Source organism: Ammospiza nelsoni, chromosome 3 (genome assembly GCF_027579445.1).
Source record: "Ammospiza nelsoni isolate bAmmNel1 chromosome 3, bAmmNel1.pri, whole genome shotgun sequence".
NCBI classification, from domain to species: domain Eukaryota; kingdom Metazoa; phylum Chordata; class Aves; order Passeriformes; family Passerellidae; genus Ammospiza; species Ammospiza nelsoni.
In genome coordinates this window covers 2,388,642-2,402,079 of record NC_080635.1, presented here as the reverse complement: position 1 = coordinate 2,402,079, position 13,438 = coordinate 2,388,642, and the positions used below count along the sequence as shown (strand labels likewise).

At 43.2% G+C, this 13,438-nt stretch overlaps 1 protein-coding gene across 1 annotated transcript in view; it reads right to left on the bottom strand.

The window, feature by feature from the left end:
* USP34 (ubiquitin specific peptidase 34) overlaps positions 1–13,438 on the bottom strand; it is a 119,451-nt gene that overhangs the window by 9,699 nt on the left and 96,314 nt on the right. Inside the window, exons 59-72 of the mRNA XM_059467457.1 lie at positions 13,309–13,394; positions 11,911–12,079; positions 11,750–11,824; positions 11,068–11,219; positions 10,622–10,670; positions 10,426–10,530; positions 10,261–10,305; positions 9,184–9,288; positions 7,148–7,295; positions 5,560–6,194; positions 3,975–4,132; positions 3,102–3,180; positions 728–854; positions 293–400 (exon numbers count right to left, since the gene is read on the bottom strand). Coding sequence (XP_059323440.1) covers positions 293–400; positions 728–854; positions 3,102–3,180; positions 3,975–4,132; positions 5,560–6,194; positions 7,148–7,295; positions 9,184–9,288; positions 10,261–10,305; positions 10,426–10,530; positions 10,622–10,670; positions 11,068–11,219; positions 11,750–11,824; positions 11,911–12,079; positions 13,309–13,394 — 2,041 coding nt within the window. The remainder of the gene's footprint in view (positions 1–292; positions 401–727; positions 855–3,101; positions 3,181–3,974; positions 4,133–5,559; positions 6,195–7,147; positions 7,296–9,183; positions 9,289–10,260; positions 10,306–10,425; positions 10,531–10,621; positions 10,671–11,067; positions 11,220–11,749; positions 11,825–11,910; positions 12,080–13,308; positions 13,395–13,438) is intronic.

Below are 13,438 nucleotides of genomic sequence, written 5' to 3'. Positions count from 1 at the left end.
GATTTGGGATCTGACTCTAAACTCAGCGACACCTGAGCTGCTCTTCAGTCACTCCCTTACCAGGTGGCCAATCAGTCTCACAGTGACCTGTGGCTTTCTGTGTCCCCGGCCTGCATGCCCTGACTGAGCACAGGAATGTTCAGAGGCAGCTGCCACGCCCAGAGCAGTCTGACAGGACCAGAGGCACTGACAGCTCCACACCAACCATCCCCACCTCCCCTGGCAGAGCCCTTGTGGCATTTCCAGCTCACAGCAGGGCTGGGCAGGACAGCTCTGCAGGGCCAGCACTTACCAATGCAGGCATTTCTCAGCTCAGGAGGGCTGTAGGAATTGAGCAGAGTCAAGAGCTTATGGGCAAATTCAATCCTCTCCTGCCACTGAATGAGAGCTTGCTTCACATCTGCAAGGCAAACATCCCAGGAGGCTGCTTAGCTCATGCCTCAAAACTTATTAGAAAAAGCACAAAATTTTACTGCTGAGGAGTCTCTTTTTCCTCTACCACGGTCTTAATGCTTCTAGGAATTTGTTAAATCTCATTAGTCTACTGCTGTTAAATTGATGAAATCTAGTTTGCTATTAAGTCAGTAATCTAATAAGTAACAATTTAATATCCATTAACAGACACATATTCTACTGTACAAGTTTTAAAAAACAGCAAGAAAAGCAAGAAAAAACATCAGGGTTTGGGTGAGGAAAATGAATTTAGAAACAAGAGTTATAACCAAACCTTTTCTTTGCAGGTAGGGCCGTGTGGATTTCAGAACAGAGAGGAAAATGGACAGCAGCTCCACCAGGTCTCCAGTGACGTGGCAAGCTGTGGCCTCGTGGTACATCATGTGCAAGGTGTTAAAGGACTGGGAAGAAGAAAAAAAAAGCCAAACTTTATGTTGCCAAACTAAGGTACCGGTCAGTATTCCTCTTCTTATCCTGCAGATAGATTTACATTTATTTTATGCTCAAACAAGGTATTTTATACACAAAAAAATAGAAGGTGTTGAATATAATCACAAAGTTCTTCATTTGTTTTCCAGGTAAAAGGTTTGTGTAACCAGCTCAAAATAATTACCAAGTTTTCACACCTTTATCTACAACCCAGTGAACAAAAAGGCATTTGAGAGACAGAATTTTTATATCCCTGTAATCCCAAACTGCCTCAGCCAGCAGACAAAGTGATACAGGAGGTGCACAAAGACAGATATATGAATTTGGGGAAAAAAGGCAGGATTAAGATGGATGCCAGTCATTTTTCAAAATGCTGCTGAAGGATATATGGCTGTGCATCAGAAGAATTACTTCTCCTTTAATACCTTGTAGGCATCTGTGATTTATAGAAATATTGGTAAGGAAAAGCAACTCATTTCTGAACTACAAAAATCCCAGCACAGGATGTGAGAGCAGATATTTAACCTGCTGGGGTATTTGAGAGATAAAGGAGCAGCAGCCTCCAACCCTAGAATGCAAACCCTTGCCAGGCCCTTTTTGTATTACAGTGAAGACAAAAGACACACAGCCACCCTCGAGTGGGAAACTCCCCTGCATGTGACAGCTCCTTCAGGCAGTTTTTGATCTCTAGGCAAAACAATTCCAGCCAACAAGGGACAGTATAAGGCCTGCAAACCTCAAGCTGGAAAGTAGCATCAATTTCATTTAATTTCATTTCTAGCAATGCTTTACACAGGTTGAGTTCCTTTTATATTACACACACTTCACAAACTTAATTATCCATTGTTAGTATGGATGAGGGCTAACTAAGCTAAAGCAAGTTCTTTTTATACATATCTATGTCTGTACCTTGATCTACTTACATTTCATGTATGGATAACCTTACAGCCCAGTTCCTGGCCTTTCACACCCAGTTTACTGGATGGAGATATTTTCATAACAAAAAGGAACAGATATGCCGGAGTAATTAACCACAATTAATTAATCTATAGCCTTGTATTTATAACAACCTCCTGAAAACTCAATTTTCCAATAGCACTGCACTGTTTCTGTAATTCCAGCTCTTTCTACTACACTTTTTCCCAGAAAATGCAAACCAGTGACATAATAAGAGTTAAAAGAATTTTTTATAGAAACCATATAAAAATGGGACTGGAATCAACCTGAAAGCATCACCCAGTCCACATGGCAAAGGCAGACTAAATATCCTTGACAGATGTTTGCTCCAATCCTTCTGACAACTCCCAGTTGTGCTGGCTGCCCCCTCCTGCAGCAAAAATCCCATTCCAAAACCCCACCTCTGCACAGCCACAATAACCTCTGAGCCACTTGTCTTGCACCATGGATTCTCCCAGTTTAACATCTCTCCTGAATACACCACCCTACAGGTGCCAAGAATGAATCTTGCTTGCTTTTATGCTTTCTCCAGCACATGCAGAGTTTAATTCTTGTTCTCAGAGGGATCCTGCCCCTAGAGCACTGCCAGTGCTCCATGAACACAGATTCTCATTCATCACCTCCACCATGGAGTGCTGGATGGAATCCAGGTGTTCCACCCATCAGGACAGGGGGATGTGCAGAGTGAAACTGCTGGGAGCAGGCCCTGACATCCCAATCCATGTCAGAGGTGCATGATTTCATATTTTCCATTAAATTTTGAAATAATTCTGGTCTGGTCTCATGGACAAAAATCCCCTTACAACAATTAGATGTGCTCCAGAAATGCATTTTAGGTTTAGTTCCATCAGAAAGAAATGGAGTTTATGTGTTTCAGACCACTCCTTGCAAACAAAGGCACAACAGGTAGGAAAGAAAAGGAGAACTGCCTCAAAGGAGAGTCAGAAATATCGACCACAATTACAGCTGAGCACCCTTTAAGTTATTTCTGGTTTTTAACCTTTTGCCTTAACACTTTTTAACTACTAAGAACTGTGTGACTGCACTCAGCCCTTCATTCCCAATTACCTGTAATAAAAGAAATTACACCAAAAAAACAAATGTATCCCTCTCAGCATAATCTGCTGGTGGTTTTCCCTCTGTCCTGAGAAGCACACAAACAATTTCCTGATCTTTTTATTACTAAAAAGAAATCTTATTAAAGCTGACAGGGGAAGCACCAGGGTGGGATGTTTGCTATAATTAAATAACAAAGTAATTACCTCAGTCATCAGAATCAATCCTCTATTGAACACAACGAGAAGTCTGTCTTCATCAGATTCTAATAATATTCTGAAGGCACTAGGAAAAAAAACCAAACATGGAGAACACTGAAAATCTCAGTCCAAGATTAAAATTGTTATACTCATGCTGTATTTTGGAAAATAATCACAAAAGAACAAAGAAACCCCAAAATAACAAAATTCTTCCCATCATTACCCCCCCCCCCCACACTTTTTAATTTAAAAATGCCTCTGCCATCAACCTCCTTTATGTTATAGAAAGTAATTTATACATAACCATTACAGAAATGTTTCCCATACAACCCCTGCAGAAATATGGAAAATTATATTCTTGGAAAGACAGAAGTTTATGCTTCTTAAATGATACATTTAAATAGATTCAGTCAAGCATATGTTTGGCCTTTTAACTGTATGGAAACATTTTTATCAGAATATTTGATGCTTGCAGCAGAACAGAAAGGAAAGCATTATGCTAATGAATGGTTTGGGACAAGGTGGCTGTGACAGAGCAGTGCCAGGTGAGGGCAGGAGCCCCTCCAGGTACCACAGCCTGTCCTTTCCAGCAGGCTTTGCCTGCACCAAGAGCTCCTGTAAAACCCCAGCCCTGACCTACATGCACAGCAATTTATAGCTCTGCTGAGAATGCCCAAGCAGCACTTTCAGCTCAGAGCAGAAATGAAACACTCTTTGAAGACACCACACAATAAAACTGTCCCACAGGCACAATTCCTACATCCCATTTGTGCTCCAAAGTAACAGCTGCCAACAGGAGCAGCTGGAACCACAGCTCTGCTCCTGGGGGAGGCTGGGGAGGGAATTCCAGCTGGGCTGGGGATGAGCACAGGGCTGTACCTTATGAGAGTTGTCCAACAGGAGCGTCCGTCCAGGCAGCGCAGGTAACAGCTGATGGTGGTTTTCTTGAATTGCTTGATGTCCTCTATCTCCTCCTCTCTCATGTCTGGCCTCTGAGCTACAAACAGCTGCATGAGGTTAAACAGCTCCTCTACTGCCTAAAACACACAGAAACACTTGGTTAGAGTCAGCTCTCTCACTGTGGTACGGTTCAGACTTTCTGTCAAAGTTATAAACTGAGATGTGCTGACGGTGCCTAGGAGCACAGCTCACTGCTGCACTTATGTGCACATAATGTACATGTGTCACATTTACATGCACAAAGCAATCTGAAATCCCCATCCCTGGGACCAAACATTCAGAAAGCTGCTTGTGCCAAGCCCTGCTGCAGCCCCATATGCCTGGCAAACACCAAACACAGTGGGGTAACTCAGGTCCCCTGCCAGACACACAGACTTCTGAGGGGAGATGCCAACGAGGAGAGCAATGGGACTGTCAGATGTAACACTGCCCTGTGAGCTGATCTAGGCAGGAGTTCAATATGGAACATCCCCTGCATCCTCCTCCTCTTCACAGTGATGGCAAGCTTTGCATTCCTTGTGTCCCTGCACAGCCCAAAGGATCCCAAAGCAATATCCACAGTGTGATCATTCACACCCAGGCCTGCTGTCTCTCCAGCCTCTGCAGGCCTGTGGTTTGAGCATCACACACAGCCTGCTTCACCCAGCACCTGCTCTCTGCTGGTGTCACTGTGTGTCACTGACAGCACAACTCCCAGCTCTGCCAAAGGTACCTGGGTAAGGGGAGCACCAGTCTGTCCTCCCCTGGAATGCTACAGGCCAAGTCTTGGCCCTAGACCAGAAGCTGAAAGCAAAGAAGAAAGTGGGAATTCCTCCACCTTTGTTATAATGCAACCTCCTTCCTAGAGACCACCATCAAAGCTTGTTCCTTGTTTCTTATGACTGGGCTGGAAAACTGAACAGTGGAAAGACCCAGAAACAACAACTGCTCTGCAGCAAGGAGAACTCAAACCAACCCCTGTGACTGTGTTTACAGGGGTCTGAGGATGAGGGAAGAGACAAGGATCTGACTCCATGTTTCAGAAGGCTGATTTATTATTTTATGCTATGTATTATATTAAAACTATACTAAAAGAATAAAAAAAAGGATTTCATCAGAAGGCTGGCTAAGAATAGCAAAAGAAAGAATGATAACAAAATCTTGTGTCTAGGACAGAGAGTCTGAGCCAGCTGACTGTGATTGGCCATTAATTAGAAACAACACATGAGACCAATCCCAGATGCACCTGTTGCATCCCACAGCAGCAGATAACCATTGTTTGCATTTTGTTCCTGAGGCCTCTCAGCTTCTCAGGAGGAAAAATCCTAAGGAAAGGATTTTTCACAAAACATGTCTGTGGCCAAACCCCCCCTTCCAGATCTAATGGATCTAAAGACAGGAACGACTTCCACCAGGAAACCCACAGGGACCACTGTCACCACCGGGTGTGTTAAGCTCCAAGAGACACCAGACGAGAGGGGACAGGGGAATGAGGGGCTGGCACACGGTGGCACTGGTCACTCACCCCTGGGTACTGGCTGGCGTGGGGGGTGAGGTTCTTGAAGGCCCACTGGATGTTCTGGTGGGAGGCCAGCTGGCGGGTGAAGGCGGGCGACTGCTCGCAGCACAGGCGCAGGATGCCGTAGTAGGCGGGCAGCATGCCGCGGTTGAAGAGCACCACGTCCTGGTCGTCGTGGTCGGCCAGGATGTAGTTGAAGGCGATGTTCTTGGTCACCACGGGGTTCTGCACGATCAGGCGCACGTTCTCGGGACAGTCCACGCACACGTTGTACCAGAAGGACAGCAGGGCCTGCTTGTTGTGGTTGGTGGCGATGGCCGGCTCCGAGAGCTTGGGCTGGAAGAGGTTCCACAAGTCCATGAAGTAGGTGGAGAACATGAGCTTCTCGGTTTTGGAGATCAGGCAGTAGGTCATGAAACTGAAGTAGGGCACCAGCTTGGTGGTGCCGTGCACGGCGGCGTCCACGTAGAGCTTGGCCCGCGAGAGCAGGCCCAGGAGCACGTTGTAGACCTGGTGCAGGACTACAGTGGTGTCGGGGCTGAGGGGCAGGTCCCGCGTGGGGATGTGCAGGGAGCGCGTCGAGCGGAACATCTGACGGAAGGAATTGCTCGGAATAAGCGACACCAAGAGATAGGCTGCGGCTTCAAATAAAAACAGATTTGTTACGCCTTTGACAGTGACATACCTGCTTAACAGCCATGCAAACAGCAATTCAACTGCACCCCCTGCTCCATTTGCACATTTCAAAGCACTCTACGGAAGCTGGTATTGCTGCATTCACACTAGAAAAAATCCCAAGTGGGTAACAGCAGCACAAAGCACGTTAAAAGTGGTGCTGGGATGTGCCACCTGCATCCCTGGCTGCTGCCTGTGCTAACACAATGCATCCCACCACAGAATGTGACCCCAGATCCCATCACACAATGCATCCCAGAGGTTTTCCATGACTGAAGTTGTCCATTGCTCAATCTAGAGGTCATTACCTCCTCAGAGATGTTCACAACTGCACCCTGTTGCAAAGCTGAAGCTCCAGTTTTCCCATCTCCCTCAGCCACAGAAACATGGTGAAAGTCAATGGCCTGTACTGTGGAGCCTCCTTTGTTAAAAAAATGGACACAGGGAAGGCTGAAAATGTTCTCTGGCAATGTGACAGTGTGATTCCCAGCAGGACAAACCAGAGAGCCAGGATACCCTGGAACCTGGGAGGAAGCACAGAGAGCTTCTCTTTGATCCACAAGTTCAAAGGACTCAGCTGGGGATTCTTGTGGAAGAACAACATGTACTCCTCCCACCTACTGTACAGCCACGTGATGGACACAATGGAAAACCTCTGGAATTACCCCTTTTCCTTCTTTAGGTATTCCTGGACCTTGCAGATTAACCCCTTAGAATAAAGAACCTACCAATGTATCATTCAAGGTACCAAAGGAAAACACAGCTTTTTAATAAAAATCGGTATCACCTCTACCTCAGTTATCCCAAGATTTTAAACCCAGCAATTCTACAACAGCTAAAAAAGGAAGAAAAGCCAAACACAGGAGCATGCAACTCAGTGCAAGAGGTGACAATTTTTCTCCAATTAAAATCCACTTACAAGTTCTCACTCGAGGGTAGTTGTGTGCCAGGAGGAAGCGCTCCACCCAGTTCTCCATGTTCTGCAGGACCCAGCTGTGAGCCAGTTTATTCCGAGGGGTTTGCACAGCCAGCCAGTCCAGGCACTGAGAGGGGTTGTACTCAATCACCTACAGACAGGGGGAAATCAAAGGGAATACATTCATCTTCCTACTATGCACTGATTGTATCAGAAACCCCTAAAATCACTTCCAACATTTCTTTTTAGGGCTATCAAAGCTCCTGCAAGACTGAGCTGCTCTACACACAAAGAGAACCTTATTAAATTTCACTGGTTTGTGCTTCTGAACCTTGCTCAGAGTTTTGGAAGTACAGTCTAAGCCCAGGAAATTACTCTGCCTATTCTTTCTGCATATTATGAGATATTTAGGAGTTGAAATATTAAGCACTAAGATGGAACAACCTTGTCTTTATAGACAAGTATTTCTTAGAAATATCTAACACAAACCTTAACACTGAATCAGTATTTTTATAAGTTACATCAAAAGAAAATAAATGGTATGCAAAGATGTTCATACAGCTTCATGCTGAGGGTAACTACTGCATTTTTTACTGAATATACAATTTCAAGGAATAAATTCATCCCATTCTTTCCAAAGGCAATGAATGCTGTTGTGCAAACGTTGAGAGAATAAGGAGAAAACAAAGCTCCCTGAGCTTTTGTGGCTCTGTGCAGCTGGAAATTTGTTGACATAAGGCCAATAAATGTCATTCTTTCTTTTGTTTAGTTTCTAAAACCTACTTTCTTTCTACCTCAAGGCCCAGATGCCCAGACAAGGAGAAGTTTTACTCTAAGGAACCAGAGGTAGTAACTGGGTTGCTGAAGCTGTTCCCAGTTCCCCTGCTCCACCTGAAGAATATGAGCAGCTGACACAACCATAACTCTACTTATAAAATTTTAATCTCATTTTTAAAATAAACACCTTAAGAACAATCTCCTCCCTCTATTTAGAAATGACAAATTGCTCTGTCAGGTTTCCTGGGTAATGGCTGGAGGGAATGTCCAAGAAAGATACAATCATTTCTCAGCGTCTGCAGAGCTCAATCACTTTTAATGACTTCCAGAAGCTGGAGAGGCTGTGAAAGCAGATTCTACAGCCCAAGTCTGGGCATTCACTGCTGGCTCTCACATTCCTGGACCTGTGTCACCAGCTGGGTGTCACTGTGCCCCTTGAGATGTGCCACATGAACTCCCTTTAGCTGAGGTGCAGCAGCTCCAGCTCATCCATCACATCTGTGATCCTAGAGCCTCTCCTGAGCACAGGAAACCCTTTGGGACAGCAAATCCATGTCCACAGTGCTGCAGCCCCATTTTTAAAGGGAATTAAAGGGAATGAGCTGGTGCTCAGCAGTCTGCAGGCTGGCCATGCTGTTCTCAGCCAGGAATGAAGACCCTGAATTGTACTGGGAGCTCAGAGAGCAGCAGGTGAACAGAAACCTTCAATGGCTCATCTGTGGCTCAGAGAAAGGAATTCATCCCTGTGCCCATTTGGTTAAAAAGTCTCTCTCATTTGGATACAAGCAAGGCTGGTCCTGCACACAGCAATTATCCAGCAGATTCAGTCTGGCACTATTTTATGCATTAAAAGTGTTAATGGACATTTTACAGAGAACCAAAAATGACAAATGAATATTCAAGGAACCTGTACATAAAGGCCAAAAAACCCACAACCAAATGACGGGTATTGAAACATTTTACAGGCCTTGCAAAAGGATAACTGAGAAAACAATGTGAAATTTGTCAAGAAAAAGCATTCTAGGCCCTTATTAAGAATCAATTAATTTCTCAATAAACTAAAACTTGAAGTTAAACAGGAAGAGCCATTAAGTTCCAATAGAACTTTTTAATGTCTATTGGCTGTTGCTATTTATTCAGAAGAGGAATGATAATTAAAAAATTATGGACTGATGCAGGAAGGATAACAAAAAGCAAAAGAGACATAAAAGAACCAACAAGAGAAAGAAAATTTAGCTTCTGTTTTATTTTACATATTGTACCTCCCATATCCTTTGCAGAATGTAAGAAGCAAAGGGTGGCATTCCTGGAGGTCCACCAGCAAATTCCATCAGCATTGTCAGCAATTTGAAAAAAGGATTGGCTGCCTGTAATGCAGAAAAGGGGAAAATACTCAATTTCATCTATTTAATTTTATCCACCATTTTTTTAAGAGTATTTTTTTTAAATCCCAATGTCTGTAAGATTTCTACCAACTTCAGACATGAACATTTATAATACTTTAATCTCTTACTATTTAATCTGTACATAATTCATATATAGCTATAAATTAAGCCACTGGTTACAGTCAGTGCAAAGCAACAGGATCATATGAGACAGGAGAAGTCATAGGAAAAAAAAAAATATGTATGCATTTATTAGAGGAAATATAGACATTATTCTGGAAAAAGGAAAGCATCAAGCTCTTCATTGCTGAAGAATTCACCCATTTATCATGGTTTATATCACCAGCTCAGATAAGTTATAATTTTTATGTATTTACATAACATGGAATATGGATCCTGGGAAGTTTATCCAAAAGTATCTCATTTTGAGGTTTTACACTGCTAAGACTCACCCAGCTTTTAACAACATTTCAACGAAGTGGTTACAACTATAATTATAGTTGTAAGTGGTTACAACTATTATTTTGCATCTGGAATCCATCTGGAACTCTCAATATTTCTGTTATTACCAGGGCAGGAATTTACTCTGAATGAGAAATGTGTTTGCCAGCACAGAACTACAAAACAGTGCCCCAAATCTTGAAGAGTGTGATAATAAGTAATTATCTCCACTTATTCTTGTACACAATACTTTAATGTTACCAGCTTTTTAAAAGAAATTCATATGGGTGGAGAATCTAGAAATGTTATTTGATTTGAACAAAACTTTCATCCCAAGTGGCGCAAATTTCTGTTTTACAAAACTTCGCAAACAGTGCAGTTAGACTTCATTCAATGGCACAAAAACTTCCATCTTCCATGCAAGATTTTTGATGAGCTAGGATTATTTCTGTGATTTGAACCAGGAAATTTTGACTACAGATTATTTGCTGGACAGGTGGTGTGTTTACATACCTCAGGAGTCAGCTTTGCTATAGATGTGAACAGCATGGACACAATCTTGAAAAGAAAACACACAAAACTCATTAGATTTGTGTTTATTCAGTGAAAACAACACCCATTACCCCATGAGATTTGTGGGGGGATCTCAAAGAGCAGCTGCAGGTCCCTGCTACTCACGTGCTCCGCCAGGCGGTTGTTGTAGCGGCACAGGCTGAAGATGAGGTTGCAGGTTTGCCTGATGTTGATCCCATCACGGATATGTTGGAATAAAAAAGGGAAACCCTGCAAGAAACAAGCAGATACAGCTCACTGCCTACAGCTACACAGCACAGAGGGCTTGGGAGGCTAGAGCAGCCATTTTTAACTTGATTACCTTTCCTCCTGTCAGTGCTGCCATGTCATTTTGGGACAAGGTCAAATGCCTGAAATACAAAAGAAAAAGATCATTTTATTTTACTTCAGCCATGATTGTGGTTAGGGACACACTCAGGACTGAGAGTTAGCTCATATCCTTCAGTATCACAATATACAAGAGACAGTAAATGTGTTGATGTAAAACTGAACAACACAAAAAAGCTGTACTCAACTGAGATAACAAAAGAAAATCAAATGTGGGCAATTGAATGTGTTCAAGTATTTAACCAAAGTCTTTCATTTGGTCAACAATGACAGTCCCTTTTTAAGTTATTAAAAATATAATGGGCTCATTTACAACCTTATTTATGCTGCAAAAAAAGCCCACAATAAAACCCTCAGACAAACCCACAAAATCTCTGACTATAAATTCTAAACTGATTTTGTTTTTTCGGGAGCTCTTGCCTTTCTGAGCGAGACTGTTCCACCAGAAGAGCAATCAGGGCAATCATCTTTTCAAGAGCAGCAGGCCTGTATTTCTCTTCTGCTAAAGAAAGGATATCTTCCTCTTCCTCCTCTTCCTCCCCTTCTTCCTCAGAAAGCACTTCTACCTGGGGCTAAGGAAAAACCAGAGAACTTCGGTGTGGACATTCTGTGCCTTCATTTCAAAGGTCCTTGCCTGTCCTTTATAGCAAACAACTTCATCAACTTGCATGAACCAAAGCAGGGAAGTACTTAATCAATTGACTTTCACATTGAAACATGCACTTTGCACAAGCAAAATTGTATTTACAAATGCAAGAGGTAGGCTGGCTGAAGATACGGTCTATTTAACAAAAAAAGCAGGTAAATTTAAGAACCTAAGTTGTACAACAGGAGTAAGTAATCAATTGTTAATAGCATTACCATTAGTTTCAAGTTAAGGGCAACTTTATTGCTTTTACTCAGTGCCTATTTCTATGCTAAATAATAAAAGTCAATTCAACATATTTTTTTTAATATTATACTCACGTAAATATTGAAAACAATTGTGGAAGTGAAGCAATTTTAATGTAACAGCTGAAGGATTATTCAAGACACAGCAACAATAATCAGAGATGTAAAAGAGGCAAGATTAGCTCCTGTTATATAAAATACTCCAACTTACATTCTCAGGCCCCTTGGTTCCCATGTAGAAGTGGACCATGGTGGATATGGCTTGCAGAGAGAGCAAGAACTGGCTCTGAAAAACGCAGGGATGATGGGATTACTTGAAAATCCATTTGTGCAGAGCCAGCAGCACCTGCCCAAGGCCAGGGCTGTACCCACCTCCTCCTCTCCCATTTTGGCAAACTCGTAGAGGAAGGCGAAGTACTCGGTGAGGTGCTTGCTGTGGGGCTTGACGCCGTGCTCCATGATGGACAGCAGCGTCTTCACGAAGCGCGTCACGCACGAGCGGCTGCCAATGTCCTCCACGGGCCCGTCCATGTCATCAGAGCTGCAGGAACAGCGGCCAGGGTGGCCATGGCACTCACAGCACAGGGCACAGAGCATCCTCAGCCAGTGCAAACACAGCATGCACCAGAATCCCTGCTCTCACATCCCTCACCCCTTAGCCACAGCCTGGCTAACACCCAGCCCAACCCGAGGGAGCATCAGGCACTTCAAATGCTGAGGAGTTCAGCAAATTGGGGCTGTGAACCAAGATGCTGCTCAGGAAAAGGACTCTCAGAACAGTACTGGGGATCTCCTACTTAAAATCATCCTCTTGAATTGCTTGTTGAATTTAATGGGAATGAAATTATAGCTATGGAACCAAGGCAAGGCACCCTTCCTGAACACAAGAGCCCCATCCACCTTCAGCCTCAGACACTCTAAATATTAACTCCGTATCATACACGGTCATTTTCCAGCTCAAAATCCCACTCTAAAATGGAAAGCACAGCTCTGCTTTTCACTAGATTCATGCAGCTACCTAATGAGAATTTCAGCCTCAGACATCTGCTCAAGGTTGGACCTTGTCACTGAAAAAAGCCAAGTCACAGACACAAGTAAAGCTTCCAAAGCAAATAAAATTCTGCTTTTTGCCATGAAAATTGTATCTTCATGTCCTGAATTTTGATATGGCAGCATAGTTATTACTAACTCTGCCATTTTCACACTGGAGGAAATTTATTATCACAATCACAACTGTAACACAAGAGGTGAAAGAAAAAACACTTTTTTCTTCTCATCATGTATTAATAAGAGTTTAAGTATCTCATAATTGGAGATAAAGTGACAGTTTTCTTGATGATAAGCAGAGCAAAGGAGAATCCAAGAGGGTTCTTCCTCCTTTTTGACAAAACCTGTGATTTAGTTATAGAATTACCCTCTGATCTCCAAACTCTTTTACAGGATGTACAAATAAAACCTTCCACCTTTGTGCCTCCAGATCCAATTCACAGAAGAATTCTCAAGTCTGAGCACTGAGATTTACACTTGCAGTGTCCAAGTGATAGGAAAAACAAAGACCATGCTGAAAACCTACTCTAAGGGAGCAAATGTTTCAAACTATGTGACACTGCCCTTTGCAACCCTACTGGCATTTTTAAATAAATCCAACCAGTTTGAGCAGAATAACAAAGAACAATTAGCACTATTTCAGCTTTCCATGGCTGTTTTGAGTGACTGATCAATAAAAGCAGCTGCAGCAATGACCAGAAGTTGGCAGGGGGGTTATTTTACCAGTCTTCCATTCCTGGCTGCAGATAGAGGTGAGCATGCACTGGCCTCAGCCTCTGGATCACGTGGATACACAAGCGCTGGAACATCTGCAAGGAGAAAGGAGTGAGCTGCACACCCTCAGTCCTCCACA